We start from the raw sequence: 23,045 nt of genomic DNA on the forward strand, positions 1-23,045 counted from the left end.
TTTCTTGTGCGGCCCGGTACCAATTGGTGGTTGGGTACCACTTATTTATATGACAGGAGCACTTTGTTGATTTTTAAAAATTTCCAAGGAAAAAAGTTTTTGTCCTGAACTCAGGTGCCATTAATGTACCAGATAAGGCCCGCGGGTCGGCGGTTGCACAACCCTCCTGTCCTGAGGAAACTGCAGCCTTCACTGGCTTCCATCGCTGTCACTCCGCCATGTTGGCTCTAACTATTAACCCGCCTCAAAGAACTCTGGGAATTCTCCCGAGCCAACATGGAGGACTCCGGGCGCCAGTTTCATAAACGCTGGTGTGGGCGGAGCTTGGCTTTCTGGGTTGCTCCGTGGAGCTGAACGAGGAGGGTTTTATTAGGGCACACGGACGGACGGACGACGTTGACGTGGAGCGGAAAACACGCACCCACGGCCGTGGACGAGACGGAGAGCTCGGGGTTCTTTCCTTTGACGAGGAAGAGGAGCCAGAGTGAGCGAGAGAAGCCGACTGTGTGTCTCCGCGAAACACCGAAAGGTTGTAAAATCATTAAAATTGTCGGGATGTGAAGACCATCGTCAACCCACCTGGATCACGCGTGGAAACTCAATTCCTGTGGACGTCAATCAAAGTGGACGCAAACTAGCTTCCATTTGTAATGCTGGCGGGAGTGTGGCTTTCTTTTTGACACCGGAGTGTGCCACCGGGAAAGGCGGGGCCGAAGCAGCGGTCTCCCACACCGGGATTACGGAGCTCCCCCTCCGCCGCTCCATACCCAGCGACGCCGCGGATTCCTGAGGGGGAGCCGGGGAGCTTCCGCCGACGTTCACCGGGAACTATCCGCCACAGACGCCGCCCCCCGTTGGGCGTGAGCCAGTCAGTCATTGCTGTCAACGGTCACCTGGTCGTGGCCCTTTTCCCTCCCCGTTTTGGAGCCTAACACGCGTTTATAGTCCGGGATTTTGTGGCACCCCCTCCCCTGCCGGACTAGGACCAGGACTATGGCGGACGACGACGTTCTGTTTGAAGATGTGTACGAGCTCTGCGAGGTGATCGGGAAGTAAGTGTTGTCTTATTGTGCACTCATCTTTAATGCAGCCTTCCGATCCACCTTTGACCCCTTCGTGAAACACTGAAGTGGTTTTAATGAGTCATTCATAAAAGTTGTTGCATTCTGCACTTTTTGTGTAGTGATCCCAGTTGCTAACTTTCGGCACGGATTAAAGGACACACACACACACACACACACACACACACACACACACACACACACACACACACACACACACACACACACACACACACATACATGTCTTGCCTACTTTGTGTGGACCCACGTTTGGTTAGTGGGTTGTGAGGGCCCCCCTTTCCACTATAGCTAGAATGATGAAAAAAATATACATCTAGCCCTAGATGGGAGTAGAGAGTTGCAACTAGGGATGTCAGATAATGGCTTTTTGCCGATATCCAATATTCCGATATTGTCCAACTCTTTAATTACCGATACCGATATCAACCGATACCGATATCAACTGATATATGCAGTCGTGGAATTAACACATTATTATGCCTAATTTGGACAACCAGGTATGGTGAAGATAAAGTACTTTTTAAAAAAAATAATAAAATAAGATGAATAAATTAAAAACATTTTCTTGAATAAAAAAGAAAGTAAAACAATGTAAAAACAGTTACATAGAAACTAGTAATGAATGAAAATGAGTAAAATGAAGTGTTAAAGGTTAGTACTATTAGTGGAGCAGCAGCACGCACAATCATGTGTGCTTACGGACTGTATCCCTTGCAGACTTTATTGATATATATTGATATATAATGTAGGAACCAGAATATTAATAACAAAAAAGATACAACCCTTTTGTGTGAATGAGTGTAAATGGGGGAGGGAGGTTTTTTGGGTTGGTGCAATAATTGTATGTGTATCTTGTGTTTTTATGTTGATTTAATAAAAACCAAAAAAAAAAACAACAACAACAACAACAAAAAACGATACAGATAATTAAAAAAAACGATACCGATAATTTCCGATATTACATTTTAAAGCATTTATCGGACATCCCTAGTTGCAACCTCACTTCAGAATGCAAAACACACAAAGTAAAACAAATATTTTACTTTTGTAGTTGTGAGGACCAGGCAAATGTCCTCACAAGTTAAAAGATCCTCACAGAAAGGGTGGTTTATCAAGTGTATGTCCACACAAGGATGGTGAGACAAGTGCACACACACACACACACACACAGACACACACACACACACACACACGTGGTCATGGTTAGGGAGTGTCGGTTCAGGTTCATCCGGGCAGATTGGACTAACATCCAAACGTGTGCAGGTTACGAGGGTGTGTTTTCCAGTGGGCCAATGACACCATATCGGCCCCGGGTTTTTTTGCAACATCCCTCTGTCCATTTTCTACCGCTTGTCCCTCCACTAACCACGTTAAACCCAGATTCCGATCTAACAAAGGTCTTGACTCATTCTCCTTCTATGCCACATCGATGTGGAATGCACTCGCAACAGGTGTAAAAGAAAGGGCATCTCTATCCTCCTTCAAAACCGCAATAAAAGAACACCTCCAGGCAACTTCAACCCTAAACTAACACCCTCCCCGGATTGTAAATAATCAAATGTAGATACTTTTTCTTCTGATTTCTGATATCTCTCTTTCTGTGTCCACTACATATCCTACCAAGTCAGTCCTACACTGTTCCAACGTCCATTTCTCTGATGATGCAATTGTTGATGACTGAAGTGTTGATATCAACCAATCCTAAATCTCCACCCCCCGGATTGTAAATAATGTCAATAATTCAATGTATATACTCTGATGATTATCTTGTGTGATGACTGTATTATGCTGATAGTATATATCTGTATCATGAATTGATTAACGTGGACCCCGACTTAAACAAGTTGAACAACTTATTGGGGTGTTACCATTTAGTGGTCAATTGTAGGGAATATGTAGGGATGATGTTCGAAACCGGTTCTCCCGGTTGTTTGACAAGAAAAGTACCGTTCGATAAGAAAAGAACCGATTCCATGGACTCGAATCCCTTTTTTGAGAACCGGTTACCGTTATCGAGGCCACTATAGTAAACACAAATAGTTGGTTCTTTATTCGAATCCCTGGGAACGAATCCCGTCCCACAAGAAATGCCCTGTGGGACATCACAGGAAATGACGTAGCTCAGTCATTAGACTGAGCTACGTCATTTCCTGTGATGTCACACAAGCAACAAAACAAATGGACCCTAAAAAAACACCTCAAGGCATGGCTATTCACCTATAGTGATCACAGAGACGGGTTGTTTTTGCGTTATTGTATATATTTTAGGGCCGCGACAACTAATCGATTAAATCGATTATTAAAATAATTGCCGATTAATTTAGTCATCGATTCGTTGGATCTATGCTGCATGCGCAGAGGTGTTTTTTTTTTTTTTTTTTAATAATTTTTTTTTTTTTTTTTTAACCAAAACTTTATTTATAAACTGCAACGTTTACAAACAGCTGAGAAACAATAATCAAAATAAGTATGGTGCCAGTATGCTGTTTTTTTTCTATATAAAATACTTGATAGGATAGAAATGTAGTTAGTCTCTTTTATCCGATTATTAATCGATTAATCGAAGTAATAATCGACAGATTAATCGATTATCAAATTAATCGTTAGTTGCAGCCCTAATATATTTGTTTTTCTGAAAAATCCCACTTAATATACTTTGGGTAACAACAGTCAATATTTATTTTTATTTAATTTTTTAGGGGGGTAACAGTCAATATTTATTTATTTATTTAATTTAATTTTTTTTTTTTTTTTTCTTAAACCAAATATTGTGTTTTTTTCCATATACAACAACCTATCTGGATTCGATAAGAGAATCGATAAGGAATCGGTCCGATAAGAGGATTCGATAATGGGCTCAAACTCGATAATTTCTTATCAAACATCATCCCTAGGAATATGTACTGTACTGTGCAACCTACTAATAAAAGTCTCAATCAATCAATCCCTTTTGAGGTGGCGTGGGGGTGCTGGAGCCTATCTCAACCCTTGACTAACACCCTCCCCCTTCCACATCCCACCTCCCCGGATTGTAAATAATAGGGGTGTGGGAAAAAAATCGATTTGAATTCGAATCGCGATTCTCACGTTGTGCGATTCAGAATCGATTGTCATTTTAAAAAAATCTATATATTTTTTTTGATTGTTTTTATTATTTTTTTGATTTTTTTTTGGATTTTTTTTAATTAATCAATCCAACAAAACAATACACAGCAATACCATAACAACGCAATCCAATTCCAAAACCAAACCCGACCCAGCAACACTCAGAACTGCAATAAACAGAGCAATTGAGAGGAGACACAAACACGACACAGAACAAACCAAAAGTAGTGAAACAAAAATGAATATTATCAACAACAGTATCAATATTAGTTACAATTTCAACATAGCAGTGATTAAAAATCCCTCTGACATTATTATTAGACATTTATAAATTAAAAAAAAAAAGAACAATAGTGTCACAGTGGCTTACACTTGCATCGCATCTCATAAGCTTGACAACACACTGTGTCCAATATTTTCACAAAGATAAAATAAGTCATATTTTTGGTTCATTTAATAGTTAAAACAAATGGACATTATTGCAATCAGTTGATAAAACATTGTCCTTTTCAATTATAAAAGCTTTTTACAAAAATCTACTACTCTGCTTGCATGTCAGCAGACTTGGGTAGATCCTGCTGAAATCTATGTATTCCATGAATAGAGAATCCTTTTGAATCGGGAAAAAAATCGTTTTTGAATCGAGAATCGTGTTGAATTGAAAAAAAAAATCAATTTTGAATAGAATCTTGACCCAAGAATCGATATTGAATCGAATCGTGGAACACCCAAAGACTCACAGCCTTAGTAAATAACCAAATGTAAATAATCAAATGTATTTCTAATGTATATACTTCTTGTTCTTATGCTATCTGAACTCACTATGTTCTCTGCTCGCTGTACATATCCTACCAAGTCAGACCTACACTGTTTCAATGCCCATTTCTCTGATGATGCAATTGTTGATGACTGAAGTGCTGATATCATCCCACCCCCTAGATTGTAAATAATGTCAATAATTCAATGTACATACTCTGATGATTATCTTGTGTGATGACTGTATTATGATGATAGTATATATTTGTACCATGAATTGATTTACGTGGACCCCGACTTAAACAAGTTGAAAAACTTATTGGGGTGTTACCATTTAGTGGCCAATTGTACGGAATATGTACTGTACTGTGCAATCTACTAATAAACGTTTTAATCAATCAATCAATCAGCTGTATTGGGGCGGAAGGCGTCATACACCCTGGCATATGAAGTACAATAAAAACATTAGAAATTACAGCGCGATAACTTAAAAATAAAGACAACTTCAGATTATTTTCTTTGCTTAAAAATAGGACAAACACATTCTGAAAATGTACAAATCGTTATGTTGTTGTTTTTTTTTTACACTTACATGTTGCTGTTAATAGTATTCTATCTTTATTTGTCGTTATTTACACTTTCTGAATAAATGATGTGATAATATTCATTGGTGTTGATTTTCAATGTATCAAGTAGGGCTGGGCGATATATCGAGTTTGTAAGATATATCTATATCTAGAGTATTTATTAGTAGCCAGTGAGAAGGTGTATTTTTGATTGGAAACAGAGGTCACGACACCGAGGGGGCGTGGGAAACGTTTTGAGTTCTTTGCATGCATGTTATGGAATTTTACATAACATTTTCAATTGACTTAGACCAGGGGTCACCAACCTTTTTGGAACCAAGAGCTACTTCTTGGGTACTGATTAATGCGAAGGGCTACCAGTTTGATACACACTTAAATAAATTGCCAGAAATAGCCAATTTGCTCAATTTACCTTTAACTCTATGTTATTATTAATAATAAATGATATTTACACTTAATTGAACGGTTTAAAAGAGGAGAAAACACGAAAAAAATGACAATTAAATTTTGAAACATAGTTTATCTTCAATTTCGACTCTTTAAAATTCAAAATTCAACCAAAAAAAAGAAGAGGAAAAAACTAGCTAATTCGAATCTTTTTGACAAAATGTAAAAAAGAATTTATGGAACATCATTAGTAATTTTTCCTGATTAAGATTAATTTTAGAATTTTGATGACATGTTTTAAATAGGTTAAAATCCAATCTACATTTTGTTAGAATATATAACAAATTGGACCAAGCTATATTTCTAACAAAGACAAATCATTACTTCTTCTAGATTTTTCAGAACAAAAATTTTAAAAGAAATTCAAAAGACTTTGAAATAAGATTTAAATTTGATTCTACAGATTTTCTAGATTTGCTAGAATATTTTTTTGAATTTTAATCATAATAAGTTTGAAGAAATATTTCACAAATATTCTTCGTCGAAAAAACAGAAGCTAAAATGAAAAATTTAATTAAAATGTATTTATCATTCTTTACAATAAAACAAATAAATTTACTTGAACATTGATTTAAATTGTCAGGAAAGAAGAGGAAGGAATTTAAAAGGTAAAAAGGTATATGTGTTTAAAAATCCTAAAATCATTTCTAAGGTTGTATTTTTTCTCTAAAATTGTCTTTCTGAAAGTTATAAGAAGCAAAGTAAAAAAATTAATACATTTATTTAAACAAAAGAAGACCAAGTCTTTAAAATATTTTCTTGGATTTTCAAATTCTATTTGAGTTTTGTCTCTCTTAGAATTAAAAATGTCAGGCAAAGCGAGACCAGCTTGCTAGTAAATAAATACAATTTAAAAAATAGAGGCAGCTCACTGGTAAGTGCTGCTATTTGAGCTATTTTTAGAACAGGCCAGCGGGCTACTCATCTGGTCCTTACGGGCTACCTGGTGCCCGCGGGCACCGCGTTGGTGACCCCTGACTTAGACTTAGACAAACATTAATGATCCACAAGGGACATTGTTCCACACAGTATGTCACTTACAAAGAATGGAAAGTGTAAGGATTGTAATAATGTTATTGTATAACAATTGTAATAATGTTACTAAATTATCGAGTAAAAACCTAAGTATTACATGGGACATGTAATTGTCAAAAAGACTACTAAAAGAGGTTTGATAGATGAGAATTAATCTAAGGGTAAAATATAGTGTAGATATGCACCCGATTGCAGGAAATGCAGTCTTAATTTTCAAAATGTTCTTTCGGGCTTTGTATGGCAGGACTTAATGCTGATAGAAATGTTCTTTTTTCTGAATTGTTTACCTTTTTTTTGTTTTTTTTAAAGATCCCTGAATCTTTGACTAGCTTATTTGCAGAAGCTCCTTTAAAAAAGTAGAACACTTCTGTAATTGTGACAAAGAAAATAGACCAAAATCAAATGTCTACTGTAGAGCAGGGGTCCCCAACCTATTTTGCACCAGGGACCGGTTTAATGTAGGCATTATTTTCACGGACCGGCCTTCCACGTGTGGCAGATAGATATAGCAAATAAGTGCATGAAAAATGAATACATGAAACACTCACCATAACATTTGCAAAAAAGTTCTCCATAGACTTTTGCTTTTTGCTCATTTTTGCTAGTAGTAGGCTTTGTTTTGGCTTTAGTATCTGATGGGTTATAGGTGATACATCCCATTCAAGGACAAGAGCAGTATAAGAAAGCTATAAGTACTTGACATTAGTTCTAATAGATTTCTAAAAGTTATGTATTCATATTTTGTGCAATATTTCATACATAAATACACTGTTAGCTTTTTTGGTCCAATTTTACATGTGTAAATACTAGGGATGTCCGATAATGGCTTTTTGCCGATATCCGATATTCCGATATTGTCCAACTCTTTAATTACCGGTACCGATATCAACCGATACCGATATCAACCGATATATGCAGTCGTGGAATCAACACATTATCATGCCTAATTTGGACAACCAGGTATGGTGAAGATAAGGTACTTTTTAAAAAAATTAGTAAAATAAGATAAATAAATTAAAAACATTTTCTTGAATAAAAAAGAAAGTACAACAATATAAAAACAGTTACATAGAAACTAGTAATGAATGAAAATGAGTAAAATTAAGTGTTAAAGGTTAGTACTATTAGTGGAGCAGCAGCACGCACAATCATGTGTGCTTACGGACTGTATCCCTTGCAGACTGTATTGATATATATTGATATATAATGTAGGAAGCAGAATATTAATAACAGAAAGAAACAACCCTTTTGTGTGAATGAGTGTAAATGGGGGAGGGAGGTTTTTTGGGTTGGTGCACTAATTGTAAGTGTATCTTGTGTTTTTTATGTGGATTTAATTAAAAAAACAAAACAAAAAAAAACGATACCGATAATAAAAAAAACGATACCGATAATTTCCGATATTACATTTTAACGCATATATCGGCCGATAATATCGGCAGGCCGATATTATCGGACATCCCTAGTAAATACATCTGATATTGCTAAATACTTATGTAACAGGACGATGTGCAATAATAGCAGCACTTTAACTTACTAGGCCAAAGGAGATGGATATTTATTTCCTTCAGCACAATTATTATATGCAACAATTAAGCACTTCTCCACCTGCCTTATGCACTTTAACTACTATGGCCACTTTGTCCCTGATCTTAGGTCATCAACCTGCAGATGGAACCTAGCTTTTAGCTACGATTTGGCACCTTTACATTTTTATATGTTTATTAAAGGCCTACTGAAATGATTTTTTTTTTATTTAAACGGGGATAGCAGATCCATTCTATGTGTCATACTTGATCATTTCGCAATATTGCCATATTTTTGCTGAAAGGATTTAGTAGAGAACATCGACGATAAAGTTCGCAACTTTTGGTCGCTGATAAAAAAAAAAGCCTTGCCTGTACCGGAAGTAGCGTGACGTCGCAGTTTGAGAGGCTCCTCACATTTCCCCATTGTTTACACCAGCAGCGAGAGCGATTCGGACCGAGAAAGCGACGATTACCCCGTTAATTTGAGCGAGGATGAAAGATTCGTGGATGAGGAACGTGAGAGTGAAGGACTAGAGTGTAGTGCAGGACGTATCTTTTTTCGCTCTGATTGTAACTTAGGTACAAGCTGGCTCATTGGATTCCACACTTTCTCCTTTTTCTATTGTGGATCACGGATTTGTATTTTAAACCACCTCGGATACTATATCCTCTTGAAAATGAGAGTCGAGAACGCGAAATGGACATTCACAGTGACTTTTATCTCCACGACAATACATCGGCGAAGCACTTTAGCTACGGAGCTAACGTGATAGCATCGGGCTTAACTGCAGATAGAAACACAATAAATAAACCCCTGACTGGAAGGATAGACAGAAAAACAACAGTACTATTAAACCATGGACATGTAAATACACGGTTAATGCTTTCCAGCCTGGCGAAGCTTAACAATGCTGTTGCTAACGACGCCATTGAAGCTAACTTAGCTACGGGACCTCACAGAGCTATGCTAAAAACATTAGCTATCCACCTACGCCAGCCAGCCCTCATCTGCTCATCAACACCCGTGCTCACCTGCGTTCCAGCGATCGACGGCGCGACGAAGGACTTCACCCGATCATCGACGCGGTCGGCGGCTAGCGTCGGCTAGCGCGTCTGCTATCCAAGTCAAAGTCCTCTTGTTGTGTTGCTGCAGCCATCCGCTAATACACCGATCCCACCTACAGCTTTCTTCTTTGCAGTCTCCATTGTTCATTAAACAAATTGCAAAAGATTCACCAACACAGATGTCCAGAATACTGGGGAATTTTGTGATGAAAACAGAGCTTTTTTGTATTGTGTCCGAATACTTCCGTACTTTCATCATTGATATATAAACTATCAGACGCGTGGTCGCTAGTAGTGGCTTTCAGTAGGCCTTTAATGTGCATAGCAAAGATGTAACACATATAGCAAATGGCAACTTCCTATTAGGAGTTTTATAATACACCGGTCCCCGGACCGGTGGTTGGGGACCACTGCTGTAGAGGACGGAGTATACAAAATGAGACTAATTTTGAAGGGTAGAAGTCTGGCACCCTGGTCTTTTTAGCTGACAGGAAATGTGGCCCCCAGAACCATCGGGTTGAATATCTCTGCCCCCCCCCCATGAACCGTGCCATGCATTTTCAGTGCAAGAGTCAGAATGTGGAGCATATTTGCTTCTGCGGTAATCTCCTTTCAAGAAAGAAGTAGCTAATGTGACAAGTGAGTCAGTCTGTGTTTGATGCGAATAAAAGCTGAAGAAATGTGTGCCTGAGTCACAAGGGCAGCTCAGACCCAAATGGAATCAAGTCAGTGTTTTGGTGACCCTCACCCTGACAGTAAATCAAGGCTCATCTTGGACCGGACTTGAGCTATGATGATTGGATGGCCGCCTGGCTTGGCAGTGGAGATGGTGACTACAGCAACAGTCAAGGTCCATGCCGCTGTAGTCATTTGTTGCTGTCATCGTTGTGCAATCTTGCGAGAATTCATCATGAAAAAGTACAGTGTCATTCATTAATACACACTTAATTGTTGGTTTTCCCGCACACCCTTTAATTACTTTCATGCCTGTGGCTCCTTATGGCAGGCATATTTTGTTCAGATTTTGACCCAAAATGCGCAAAAATATCTGCAAAATCAAACGATGAAAGGAGTAACTTGAAGTTGCTTTGATTGAAACTTTTATTAGTAGACTGCACAGTACAGTACATATTCCGTACAGTTGACCACTAAATGGTAACACCCCAATAAGTTTTTCAACTTGTTTAAGTCGGGGTCTACGTTAATCAATTCATGGTCGACTATGGCAACAGTCAAGATCCATGGTATTCATTAGTTACTAGCTCTGGCTGAACACCGTATCACGATATTAGTGTTTTATATCGGTCGATATTGATAATTGTTGTCATTTTTATGACCTTTCGAAAATAAGGATTAGGACTAGGGATGTCCGATAATATCGGCATGCCGATATTATCGGCTGATAAATGCGTTAAAATGTAATATCGGAAATTATCGGTATCGTTTTTTTTATTATCTGTATCGGGTTTTTTTTTGGTGTTTTTTTAATTAAATCTACATAAAAAACACAAGATACACTTACAATTAGTGCACCAACCCAAAAAAAAACCCTCCCCCCATTTCTTTCTGTTATCAATATTCTGGTTCCTACATTATATATCAATATATATCAATACAGTCTGCAAGGGATACAGTCCGTAAGCACACATGATTGTGCGTGCTGCTGGTCCACTAATAGTACTAACTTTTAACAGTTAATTTTACTCATTTTCATTAATTACTAGTTTCTATGTAACTGTTTTTATATTGTTTTACTTTCTTTTTTATTCAAGAAAATGTTTTTAATTTAGTTATCTTATTTTATTATTATTTTTACAAAGTACCTTATCTTCACCATACATGGTTGTCCAAATTAGGCATAATAATGGGTTAATTCCACGACTGCATGTATTGGTTGATATCGGTATCGGTAATTAAAGAGTTGGACAATATCGGATATGGGCAAGAAGCCATTATCGGACATCCCTAATTAGGACAAAACTACATAAAAAGGTAAACGTTTTATTTCAAATGTGACCTTCCTCTGATTATAATCCCCTCAGCTATCAAGGCAGAAAGGAAAGCAACTTAACACTTAACAATAACTCAGGAGTGTCAAACGTACGGCCCGAGGGCCGGATAAGGCCCACGAACAGGTTTTATCCAGGCCCGCGGGATGAGTTTGCTAAGTATATAAAAATTAACCTGAAATTTTGGAATGAAAGAAACCGCTGTTCTAAATGTGTCCACTCGATGTCGCAATAGCAATTCTTTGTCTCTTTGTAGATGATGCTACATATGTACAAAATAAACCACATGATGTTAGTACATCAGTCAAGGAAAATGATCAAACGACATAAATAACGTACTGTAATTTGATTTGATCTTGATAGATTGAAAATTAACACCAATGGGTTGACTGATGAACATTCAGTGTTTCCCATAAACTGCCAAGATACCTGTGGCGGTGGGGGCGTGGCTATGGGCGTGGTCACCATGATATCATCGAGGAATTTGCATAATTTACTACAATGATATGATTTTCTCTAAAAAGGCTCAAAAAATGTATACTTACTAATTAATAACAGTTTTGTTTTAAACGTCCATCCATCCATTTTACAATATAATTACAACACTTTATGTACATATTTATATACTGATTTGAACAATAAGTTATTCACTGAAATATATTTATTAATTGTGGTTTTTACAAAAAATATATCTTATAAAATATAAAAGCTAAAATGTCTCTTAAAGCTCTGCCCCTTTAATTAGTGCATACTAAATAATTTAACTTAAGCCTACTACTACAACCATATTATTTACCAGCAACATAAAGTGAAACAGAGGCAGAGGTGTCCTGCCACAGTCAGTAACAAATAAACAGAAAACAGTAGTGGTCAAATACAAATAAGGCAACAAGAGAAGTATCCTACACTTCTCTTTTGTAAAGTAAATCTGAACAGCCTATATGGGCATCTACTTCAACTATATGATTTTCCTGAGAAGATGGACAGGACAAAAAAAAAATTTTAAACAATTATTTTTTATTTTTTAAATTTGTGGCAGACATAATTCTTTCGTGGCGGGCCGCCACAAATAAATGAATGTGTGGGAAACACTGACATTATCACATAAATTACTCCGAAAATATAAATAACGACAAATAAAGATAGAATACTATTAACATGTAAGGGTAAAAAAACCCATTAGGATTTGTACATTTTCAGAATGTGCTTGTTCTATTTTTAAACAAAGAAAACAATCCGAAGTTGTCTTTATTTTTAAGTTATCGTGCCGTGATTTTACCAGTCCGGCCCACTTGGGAGTAGATTTTTCTCCATGTGGCCCCCGAGCTAAAACGACACCCCTGCAATAACTTCTTAAAATGAAGGTGACAAAATAAGGAATATGTAAGAAATGTAACAAAGTAGTGCAAAGTGTGTAAATGTAAACCTAGAGAAACCTGAGAAGAAGTATTTTCTTCAGGTTTAATGCCACTTTGCATAATTTACAGACCACAGACTACGGTCCATTTTAGAAAAATCCCAAAAAACTGCCATACTGTCAAGTAGACTTCCTGTTTTATCCACAATTTCTTCGCTCTCTGCAGCACTCGTTTTTACTTTCTCTTCTCACCCCATGCAAAGAATCGAAGCGAGACAACAAGACGGCGCGACCAAAATTGATAGTTAATACTGCTACCTGATTGGCTGTTAGCGTGTCACTCTCACTGATCAGTGATCACTTCCGGCGTTGCTCGGTTACCAGAGAGCGAGGGCTTCGTTCATGCAACCAACCTTGCTTTGCAACTTCAGTTTTCTTCCGATAAGGAAGAAAGAAAAACACATTTTTTTCTATCGCGATGTATATTAATATCGTTTTATCGTCCAGTCCTATTAGTTGCTAGTTTTTTTTTGTGCAACCTTGAAATAAGTTGCATAACATGATAAAGTAATATGCTACATCAGTGGTTCTTAACCTTGTTGGAGGTACCGAACCCCACCAGTTTCATATGCGCATTCACCCAACCCTTCTTTAGTGATAATGTTTTTCAAATTCACGACAAAGTTATATGTTTTTTTTTACTGGTGCACAAAATGAACTGTGCATGAACATCACCTTGTTCAAAGAACAAAACCAACACAGTGCATGAACTCACACCTGCAAATCAGATGGAAAATTAGAGGGAACATTGTTTGGGGGTATCCGTAGTACGCCGATAGGGAGAAGTTTTTATTTACAAGATGAGTCGGGTGTGTCTTGACCTCCACGGCGGAGGCTCCACCGAACCCCTAGGGTTCGATCGAACCCAGGTTAAGTACCACTGTAGCAGTTTGAAGCCGAAACGACAAACGCGCTCAGAGGAGATAACGTTTGATGTTTGGTGACCGGGTGTAACAAAAATGTTGTTTTGAAGGAGGAATAGCAAACTTCCTGTTGATTTTTGCTGAAGGATGTCAATCTATGAAATGTAGGTCTAGGCGAGACCTACATAGAGGTATTTGTTTCATGTCTCTAAGACGTTCCTACCGGAAGTTACAAGCAGTTTTGTCTTGAGTTTTCCTCTGAGGAGCAGTTTTTTCTCTGTTTTTTTTCAAAAATTATGTAGAGCACAATTTTGAGTTTTGGGGTTCGGTTTTTTTTTTAGATCACAATTTCCACCATTCCCGATGTGTGTGAGAAGTTTGGTGAGTTTTGAAGTATTTTAAGGGGGTCAAATTACAGCTCAAAAATCAAAAATGAGTGTTTTTTGGAATTTTTTGTCTTGAACGGGGAATCGCCAACTTCCTGTTAATTTTTGCCCGAAGAACTTACCGTATTTCCTTGAATAGCCGCAGGGGCGTTAATTAATTTAAAACCTCCTGTCACATCTGCGTTTACCGGAAACCGGCGGGATGGCTGTGCATGCGGTAATTATTTTAAAACCTCTTCTCACTCCGGCGTTTACCAAAAGGAATCCATAAAATTTAGGCGTGCGCTTTGAGTGTGATGTAAGCATACCATCATGAAAAGCACATTTAATAAAAAAAAACGTTATTATGGTCTTACCTGTACTTATAAATGGAGTCCATTTGCAGCTCCTTCTGACCAAAAGCATCCATAACTTGTTTATAGAAGTCTTCCTTATTTTCTTTCTTCAGTTTTAAAAGTCTCTGTCTCGATGGAGATATTCCTTTAATTATTACCTCCTGCTTCCATTGAAAGTCCAGTTTAGAAAACTGTTTTATTTTAGATACCGGTATGTAATCCTCCATGTTAAAAGTTCAGGCAGAGGAAAAAAAAAAAATCTCTTGCTGCGTGTGTTCACTTCTTCTGCAGTACCGGAAGTCGCAAGAAGGATCACTAGCGCGGCAGCGCCCTCTACCACCAGGAGGCGGGAGTCATTTAATGACTTATACAGTATTTCACACACGCAGCTACGGTATATTAATAAAACATAGCTGCTTACTGTTCTCTTTAGCATACTGTACCGGTATTCAATAGCTTGGACCTTAAATCCTACTGAAAAGCTCTTTATCTTTTTTCCTTTGTGCGATTGTAAACTACTGAAAGCAGCTTCCTCCATTTTGAAAATGAGGACAGATGCGTCACTCGTGACGTAACGAATTTGACCCGGTGGAAGTTCTAGCCATATGCTAAATATTTTGCGAAACGAGTTTGACCCGGCGAAAATTATAGACATGCGATAATAAAATTAATATTTTGCGAAACGAATTTGATCCGGCGTTAATAATGAACCGGCGATAAGGCAAAGCATGCGTTAATTATTTTGAGAAACAAGTTTGACCCGGCAGTAATTCTAGACGTGCGAATACTATATTCCCTGCGCCAATTCAAGGAAATACGGTAATTAATGAAAAGTAGGTCTAAGCAAGACCTACACACAGCTTTTTGTTTCATGTCTCTAGGACATTCCTACTGGGAGTTACAGGCAGTTTTCTTCCTAGGGGGCGCTAGAGAGCAATTGTGATTTTTGGGGTTTGGTTTTTTTTACCAAAGAGTTTTGTTCGCGTTTTTTTATGTGTGCGAAAAATTTGGTGAGTTTTGAAGCATGTTAAGGGGGGCAAAGTAGTCCGCAAAGCTGCGGAATAATAATAAAGAATAATAAAACCTTACAAATACAATAGGTTCCTTTGTAACCAGTACAAAGGACTCCCTGGCCCAAGGAACCGGAAGTTCGCTTTGCGCTTGTTGTTATTGGATGTTCTCTGTCTGGGTTTTGGACCTAGCATTGTAAGGTGTGGCTCAAAAGATGGGTTCTGGGATGCTAGTAGTGACGGGCTAACTTTTTTTCTAAAGATGGGATTGGTTTTGACTCAAAATGGGCAAAAATCTGCAGACAGAGTGGCTGTCAGAATAGATGAAAGTCAGGCTGAACGGTTTTAGGTCACGCTGCATTGACTTTTTATATCATGGAGATATGGTTCTTTAGTGAAACCAGTGCATCCTAGTAGTAGCTAGTCCTGCTGAACTTGGGAGAGGACAATACAAAAACTGGACTCAAAACTAGCAGACATTTAGGGCTAAATGGTTAGGGGTTAACCCTAACCCTAACCCTAAACATTGTTCTGCCCTCAAAGCCATAGTTTTATTCGAGTGTTTAAAGACTTTATATTCTTCGTCCGTTCTAAGTTCTAAAGTGCTTTTAGATAATAATGGCAAAATGAGTGTTGCACGTCCGGTTTTATGTGATGTCACGCGGTTTCACTTCCTGTTCTACACACCTACACTACCGTTCAAAAGTATGGGGTCACCCAAACAATTTTGTGGAATAGCCTTCATTTCTAAGAACAATAGACTGTCGAGTTTCAGATGAAAGTTCTCTTTTTCCGGCCATTTTGAGCGTTTAATTGACCCCACAAATGTGATGCTCCAGAAACTCAATCTGCTCAAAGGAAGGTCAGTTTTGTAGCTTCTGTAACGAGCTAAACTGTTTTCAGATGTGTGAACATGATTGCACAAGGGTTTTCTAATCATCAATTAGCCTTCTGAGCCAACGAGCAAACACATTGTACCATTAGAACACTGGAGTGATAGTTGCTGGAAATGGGCCTCTATACACCTATGTAGATATTGCACCAAAAACCAGACATTTGCAGCTAGAATAGTCATTTACCACATTAGCAATGTATAGAGTGTATTTCTTTAAAGTTAGGACAAGTTTAAAGTTATCTTCATTGAAAAGTACAGTGCTTTTCCTTCAAAAATAAGGACATTTCAATGTGACCCCAAACTTTTGAACGGTAGTGTAGATTTATCACTGTAGGCCCAATGTACACAATTAAATATCTTAGTTGCTCTGATAGCAATTTATTCATGCAAGTTTAGATTCTGCTTTGTCGTTGTTTGTATTGTCTCTTGTATTCATGTTAGCATTTACGCTCGCTAGCGAGATAGCGAGCGTAAATGCTAACATGGAGCTTGCTTCTCCAGTAAATGAGCAGTGTCACCGATCCATGAGTTTATCAAAGTGTGCTTCTCAGTCATGGTTTTAAGGTCATTTCATTTTAAAACGTTAATACTAATCAGCCTGAGTTTTACCCTGGTTTATCATTAATACCGTTTGTTGTTACATGATTAGCGTCTGAGAGAACGGTACTAAATTAAGTGTTTGTAAGAAGAAGTCCGATGTTTGTTACGGGGTAATGTGATTTGTTTTGCTATAACAAAACATAGCGGGAGAGATGGCGATCAAAATAAATGTTTAACAGTAGAACGGTAATGATAACTTTAGGCACAAAATTGAGTCCGTACTTAGAATCCATCCTAAAGCTTGAGTTGAATTTGTGCTGATTTCAAGTATCGTTATGTTTCCAGGGTTTCCCCTGGATTGCCAACATACCTGTGGCGGTGGGGGTGTGGTTAGGGGCCTGGTCAATATGACATCATCTCATTATTTTCTATGATGCATATATTTTCTTTGAAAAAGCAAAAATATGTATACAGTAGGGATGTCCGATAATGGCTTTTTGCCGATATCCGATATTCCGATATTGTCCAACTCTTTAATTACCGATACCGATATCAACCGATACCGATGTCAACCGATATATGCAGTCGTGGAATTAACACATTATTATGCCTAAATTGGGCAACCAGGTATGGTGAAGATAAGGTACTTTTTTAAAAAATTAGTAAAATAAGATAAATAAATTAAAAACATTTTCTTGAATAAAAAAGAAAGTACAACAATATAAAAACAGTTACATAGAAACTAGTAATGAATGAAAATTAGTAAAATTAACTGTTAAAGGTTAGTACTATTAGTGGAGCAGCAGCACGCACAATCATGTGTGCTTACGGACTGTATCCCTTGCAGACTGTATTGATATATATTGATATATAATGTAGGAAGCAGAATATTAATAACAGAAAGAAACAACCCTTTTGTGTGAATGAGTGTAAATGGGGGAGGGAGGTTTTTTGGCTTGGTGCACTAATTGTAAGTGTATCTTGTGTTTTTTATGTGGATTTATTAAAAAACCAACAAAAAAAAAACAAACGATACTGATAATAAAAAAAACGATACCGATAATTTCCGATATTACATTTTAACGCATATATCGGCCGATAATATTACATTACATCATTTTGCTCTATTGTAAAATGTACTTTGAGATTATTATTTGAAATTTTTCCAATCCTTTTAGTCACTCTTTCTTTATTAAAAACGACTGGCAACAAATCTAGCATCTATTTCTGGTGTTATTGTAGACTGCGCTCATGTTTAGAGCATACTTGCCAACCTTGAGACCTCCGATACCGGGGGGTGGGGGGGCGCGGTCGGGGTGGGGCGGGGGCGTGGTTAATAGGGGAGTATATTTACAGCTAGAATTCACCAACTCAAGTATTTCATATATATATATGTATGAAATACTTGACTTTCAGTGAATTCTAGCTATATATATATGTATATATATTTATTTTATTATACATATAAATAAAATAAATACTTGAATTTCAGTGTTCCGGGGGCTATCCAAGAGAGGCGCTGAATACCGGGAGTCTCCCGCTAAAAACGGGAGGGTTGGCAAGTATGGTTTAGAGCAGGGATGTCAAACATGCGGCCCGTGGGCCGGATCAGGCCCTCGAACAGGTTCAATCCGGCCCGCGAGATGAGTCAGTGTAAAATTGAGCTGCATTTTTAAATTAAATAAACTGTTTTTCTAAATGTGTCCACTGGATGTCGCAATAGCATTTCTGTTAGGCAAGCAAATTGTTTATATTGGGGCGAGCAAGTATACCAAGCAAGAGGTACACAGTAGCGGGGCTGGGACTCCTCCCCCCTGACCCAACGTGAAACACACAGGAGTAAAATAAACAATTGGTAACCCCACTTAAAATGCTGCATGAGACACATTGATATGGTTCTGTGAAAATTAGTTTCTTCTGTGAAAATTCAAAGAAAGTGAACAGTGGAAAGACAAATGAGGTAGTTGATACATAGAGGAGTTTTTATTTATGCTTTCTTATGTTTTTTGTTCAATCCTACATGGGCTGTGACTTAAAGTTGAATTGCTTTGTAGATACACTGAGATTAAGTCTAAATTCATTGTGTTCTTCATGGAGTTTTTGAAACTGTACCATTTTTTTCCGCAGATTTTTCAACTAACTTGAATTGTTTTGTCAAGAGGATCATATGTGATATGTCCTTTTTTCAGAATGTGCTTGTTCTATTTTAGGCCAAAGTAAAACCAAGAAAACAATCTGAAGTTGCCGTAGTTGTATTTTAAAGTTATTATGCCATGATTTTACCAGTCCGGCCCACGTAGGAATAGATGGTTCTCCATGCGGCCCCTGAGCTAAAATGAGTTTGACACCCCTGGTTTAGAGACTCTTCCGTCGCTTGGTGTCTGTGACTATAGGCGAGTTGCACAGAGCCTGACGTCACACTTGCCTCGGGCTGCTGGGAGCCTTTTTCTTCTTAAAAGCCGGCAGCGCCTTCTTAAAGGCCTACTGAAAGCCACTACTAGCGACCACGTAGTCTGATAGTTTATATATCAATGATGAAATCTTAACATTGCAACGCATGCCAATACGGCCGGGTTAACTTATAAAGTGCAATTTTAAATTTCCCGCGAAATATCCTGCTAAAAACGTCTCGGTATGATGACGTTTGCTCGTGACGTCACGGATTGTAGCGGACATTTTGGGTCAGCATTGTGGCCGGCTATTAAGTCGTCTGTTTTCATCGCAAAATTCCACAGTATTCTGGACATCTGTGTTGGAGAATCTTTTGCAATTTCCATCCATCCATTTTCTACTGCTTATTCCCTTCGGGGTCGCGGGGGGCGCTGGAGCCTATCTCAGCTACAATCGGGCGGAATGCAGGGTACACCCTGGACAAGTCGCCACCTCATCGCAGGGTCTTTTGCAATTTGTTTAATGAACAATGAAGACAGCAAAGAAGAAAGCTGTAGGTGGGAAGCGGTGTATTAGCGGCCGGCTGCAGCAACACAACCAGGAGAACTTTGAATTGGATACACGCTACCGTGAGTACGCAGCCGCGGCTTCCAAACATTTGATCGCTTGCCCGTACGTGCGTGCCGCTATGTGCATGTCACGTACGTAACTTTGGGTAAATATATGTGCCGTATGAACTTTGTGGAGGTGTACGATACTTTGGGCTGTGGGATTGAGTGTGTTGTGCGGGTGTTTGAGTTGTATTGGTGGGTTATATGGACGGGAGGGGGGAGATGTTTGTTATGCGGATTAATTTGTGGCATATTAAATATAAGCCTGGTTGTGTTGTGGCTAATAGAGTATATGTATGTCTTGTGTTTATTTACTGTTGTAGTTAGGGCTGCAACAACTAATCGATTAAAATCGATTATAAAAATAGTTGCCGATTAATTTAGTCATCGATTCGTTGGATCTATGCTATGCGCATGCGCAGAGGCTTTTTAAAAATATATATATTTTTTTTATTTTTTTATTTTTTAAAATAAACCTTTCTTTATAAACTGCAACATGTACAAACAGCTGAGAAACAATAATCAAAATAAGTATGGTGCCAGTATGCAGTTTTTTTTCAATAAAATACTGGAAAGGATAGAAATGTAGTTTGTCTCTTTTATCCGATTATTAATCGATTAATCGAAGTAATAATCGACAGATTAATCGATTATCAAATTAATCGTTAGTTGCAGCCCTAGTTTTAGTCATTCCCAGCTGAATATCAGGTCCCACCCGCCTCTCACAGCATCTTCCCTATCTGAATCGCTTCCACTGCCCTCTAATCCTTCACTCTCACTTTCCTCATCCACGAATCTTTCATCCTCGCTGAATTTAATGGAGTAATCGTCGCTTTCTCGGTCCGAATCGCTCTCGCTGCTGGTGGCCATGATTGTAAACAATGTGCAGATGTGAGGAGCTCCACAACCTGTGACGTCACGCTACTTCCGGTACAGGCAAGGCTTTTTAATCAGCGAGCAAAAGTTGCGAACTTTATCGTCAATGTTCTCTACTAAATCATTTCAGCAAATATATGGCAATATCGCGAAATGATCAAGTATGACACATAGAATGGATCTGCTATCCCCGTTTAAATAAGAACATTTCATTTCAGTAGGCCTTTAAATTTTGAAACTCGCTGTCCGCTGGCATATCTCGAATGTATTAAAATAAGTCCACATTCCAGACAAATTTTTGGTGCATCACTCGTCAATAGTGCGCAAATAATAAACTATACACTGTAACCACCTGCTAGTGTTAATGTGTATGTTAGTGTGTTATGATTTTAGTTTTAGTTTATAGTTAGTGTCTGCGGGGATTGAGGAAGTGTTGTTGTGTTGTCTAGGAGTGAAACACGCAGACAGACGTGTGTGACCGGAGAAAGTACATGTTGAAATTGGCACCGTTGTCGGCACAAGATTGGCAATAAAAGCTAAAAAAAAGCGTCAGGTCTTGTGTGTCTTCTTCTGGACGCTACCACACACTATATTACTTTATTTAGTTTTTAGGTAAAAACTTTAGTTTTTAAGGTGTGGCGGCTAATATGTTTCCACGGTGCACCGCCACGATCCAATACATCAAGGGGAAACCCTGGTGTCATACGGGGTGGAACGAGGACTGGTTCTTAGCTACCAAACAATTGTACGACGATTAATTTGTGATTTGTTACCACTCAATTTTTTGACTTGGAACAACACGTTCATATCATGGGTCTAAATTAGAGATGTCCGATAATGGCTTTTTTGCCGATATTCCGATATTGTCCAACTTTTAATTACCGATTCCGATATCAACCAATACCGATATATACAGTGGTGGAATTAACACATTATTATGCCTCATTTTGTTGTGATGCCCCCCGCTGGATGCATTAAACAATGTAACTTTACCATGAATTGATTAACGTGGACCCCGACTTAAACAAGTTGAAAAACTTATTCGGGAGTTACCATTTAGTGGTCAATTGTACGGAATATGTACTGTACTGTGCAATCTACTAATACAAGTTTCAATCAATCAATCAAAAACAAGGTTTTCCAAAATAAGAGAACAACTTCAACTCCAGTTATGGAAAAAAAGTGCCAACATGGCACTGCCATATTTATTATTGAAGTCACAAAGTGCATTATTTTTTTTAACATGCCTCAAAACAACAGCTTGGAATTTAGGACATGCTCTCCCTGAGATAATCCTGATACCCACTACAACTATGGGAAATACTATACTTTGACATTCACAAAGTGCATTATTTTTATTATTGTTTTTAAACATGCCTCAAAATAACAGCTACAAAAACAATGAAGGCACACAGCTCAGGGTTTCCCACACATTCATTTATTTGTGGCGGCCCGCCACAAAAGAATTACGTCCGCCACAAATAAATTAAAATTAAAAATTTAAAAATAAATATATATATATATATATATATATTTATTTTTTAATTTTTAATTTTAATTTATTTTATTTTATTATTTTTTGTCCTCTCCAGCTTCTCAGGCAAATCATATAGTTGATGTAGATGCCCATATCGGCTGTTCAGATTTACTTTACAAAAGAGAAGTGTAGGATACTTCTCTTGTTGCCTTATTTGTATTTGACTTTATTAAATGTATTATTATTAGAAACACAACATGTGTATATAACAAAGGGTGCAAAGTCTGCAGGCAGTAGGAAACACATGGTTAAGTGTAGGGAGTAAAACTGATGGCAGTCTAAAGTTCAAGATTTTTGGAGCTCTTTGTTCAGTGGATCAGATGTTTGATGAAGCTCTGTGTCTATCTACCACCACAACTGTTTTCTGTTTATTTGTTACTGACTGTGGCAGGACACCTCTGCCTCTGTTTCACTTTATGTTGCTGGTAAATAATATGGTTGTAGTAGTAGGCTAAAGTTAGTATGCACTAATTAAAGGGGCAGAGCTTTGAGACCTTTTAGCTTTTATATTTTATAAGATATATTTTTTGTAAGAACCACAATTAATAAATATATTTCAGTGAATAACT

The 23,045-nt window shown here is 37.9% G+C and overlaps 1 protein-coding gene across 16 annotated transcripts in view; it reads left to right on the forward strand.

Moving 5' to 3' along the window:
* Positions 1-369: 369 nt before the first annotated feature.
* caska (calcium/calmodulin-dependent serine protein kinase a) overlaps positions 370-23,045 on the forward strand; it is a 277,401-nt gene continuing 254,725 nt past the window's right edge. For all 16 annotated transcript variants that reach the window (XM_062061677.1, XM_062061676.1, XM_062061680.1 and 13 more), the window contains exon 1: positions 370-1,052. In XM_062061677.1, the coding sequence (XP_061917661.1) occupies positions 994-1,052 (59 nt within the window). In that variant the 5' untranslated portion in view covers positions 370-993. The remainder of the gene's footprint in view (positions 1,053-23,045) is intronic.

This window comes from Entelurus aequoreus, linkage group LG10 (genome assembly GCF_033978785.1).
Source record: "Entelurus aequoreus isolate RoL-2023_Sb linkage group LG10, RoL_Eaeq_v1.1, whole genome shotgun sequence".
Lineage (NCBI taxonomy): Eukaryota > Metazoa > Chordata > Actinopteri > Syngnathiformes > Syngnathidae > Entelurus > Entelurus aequoreus.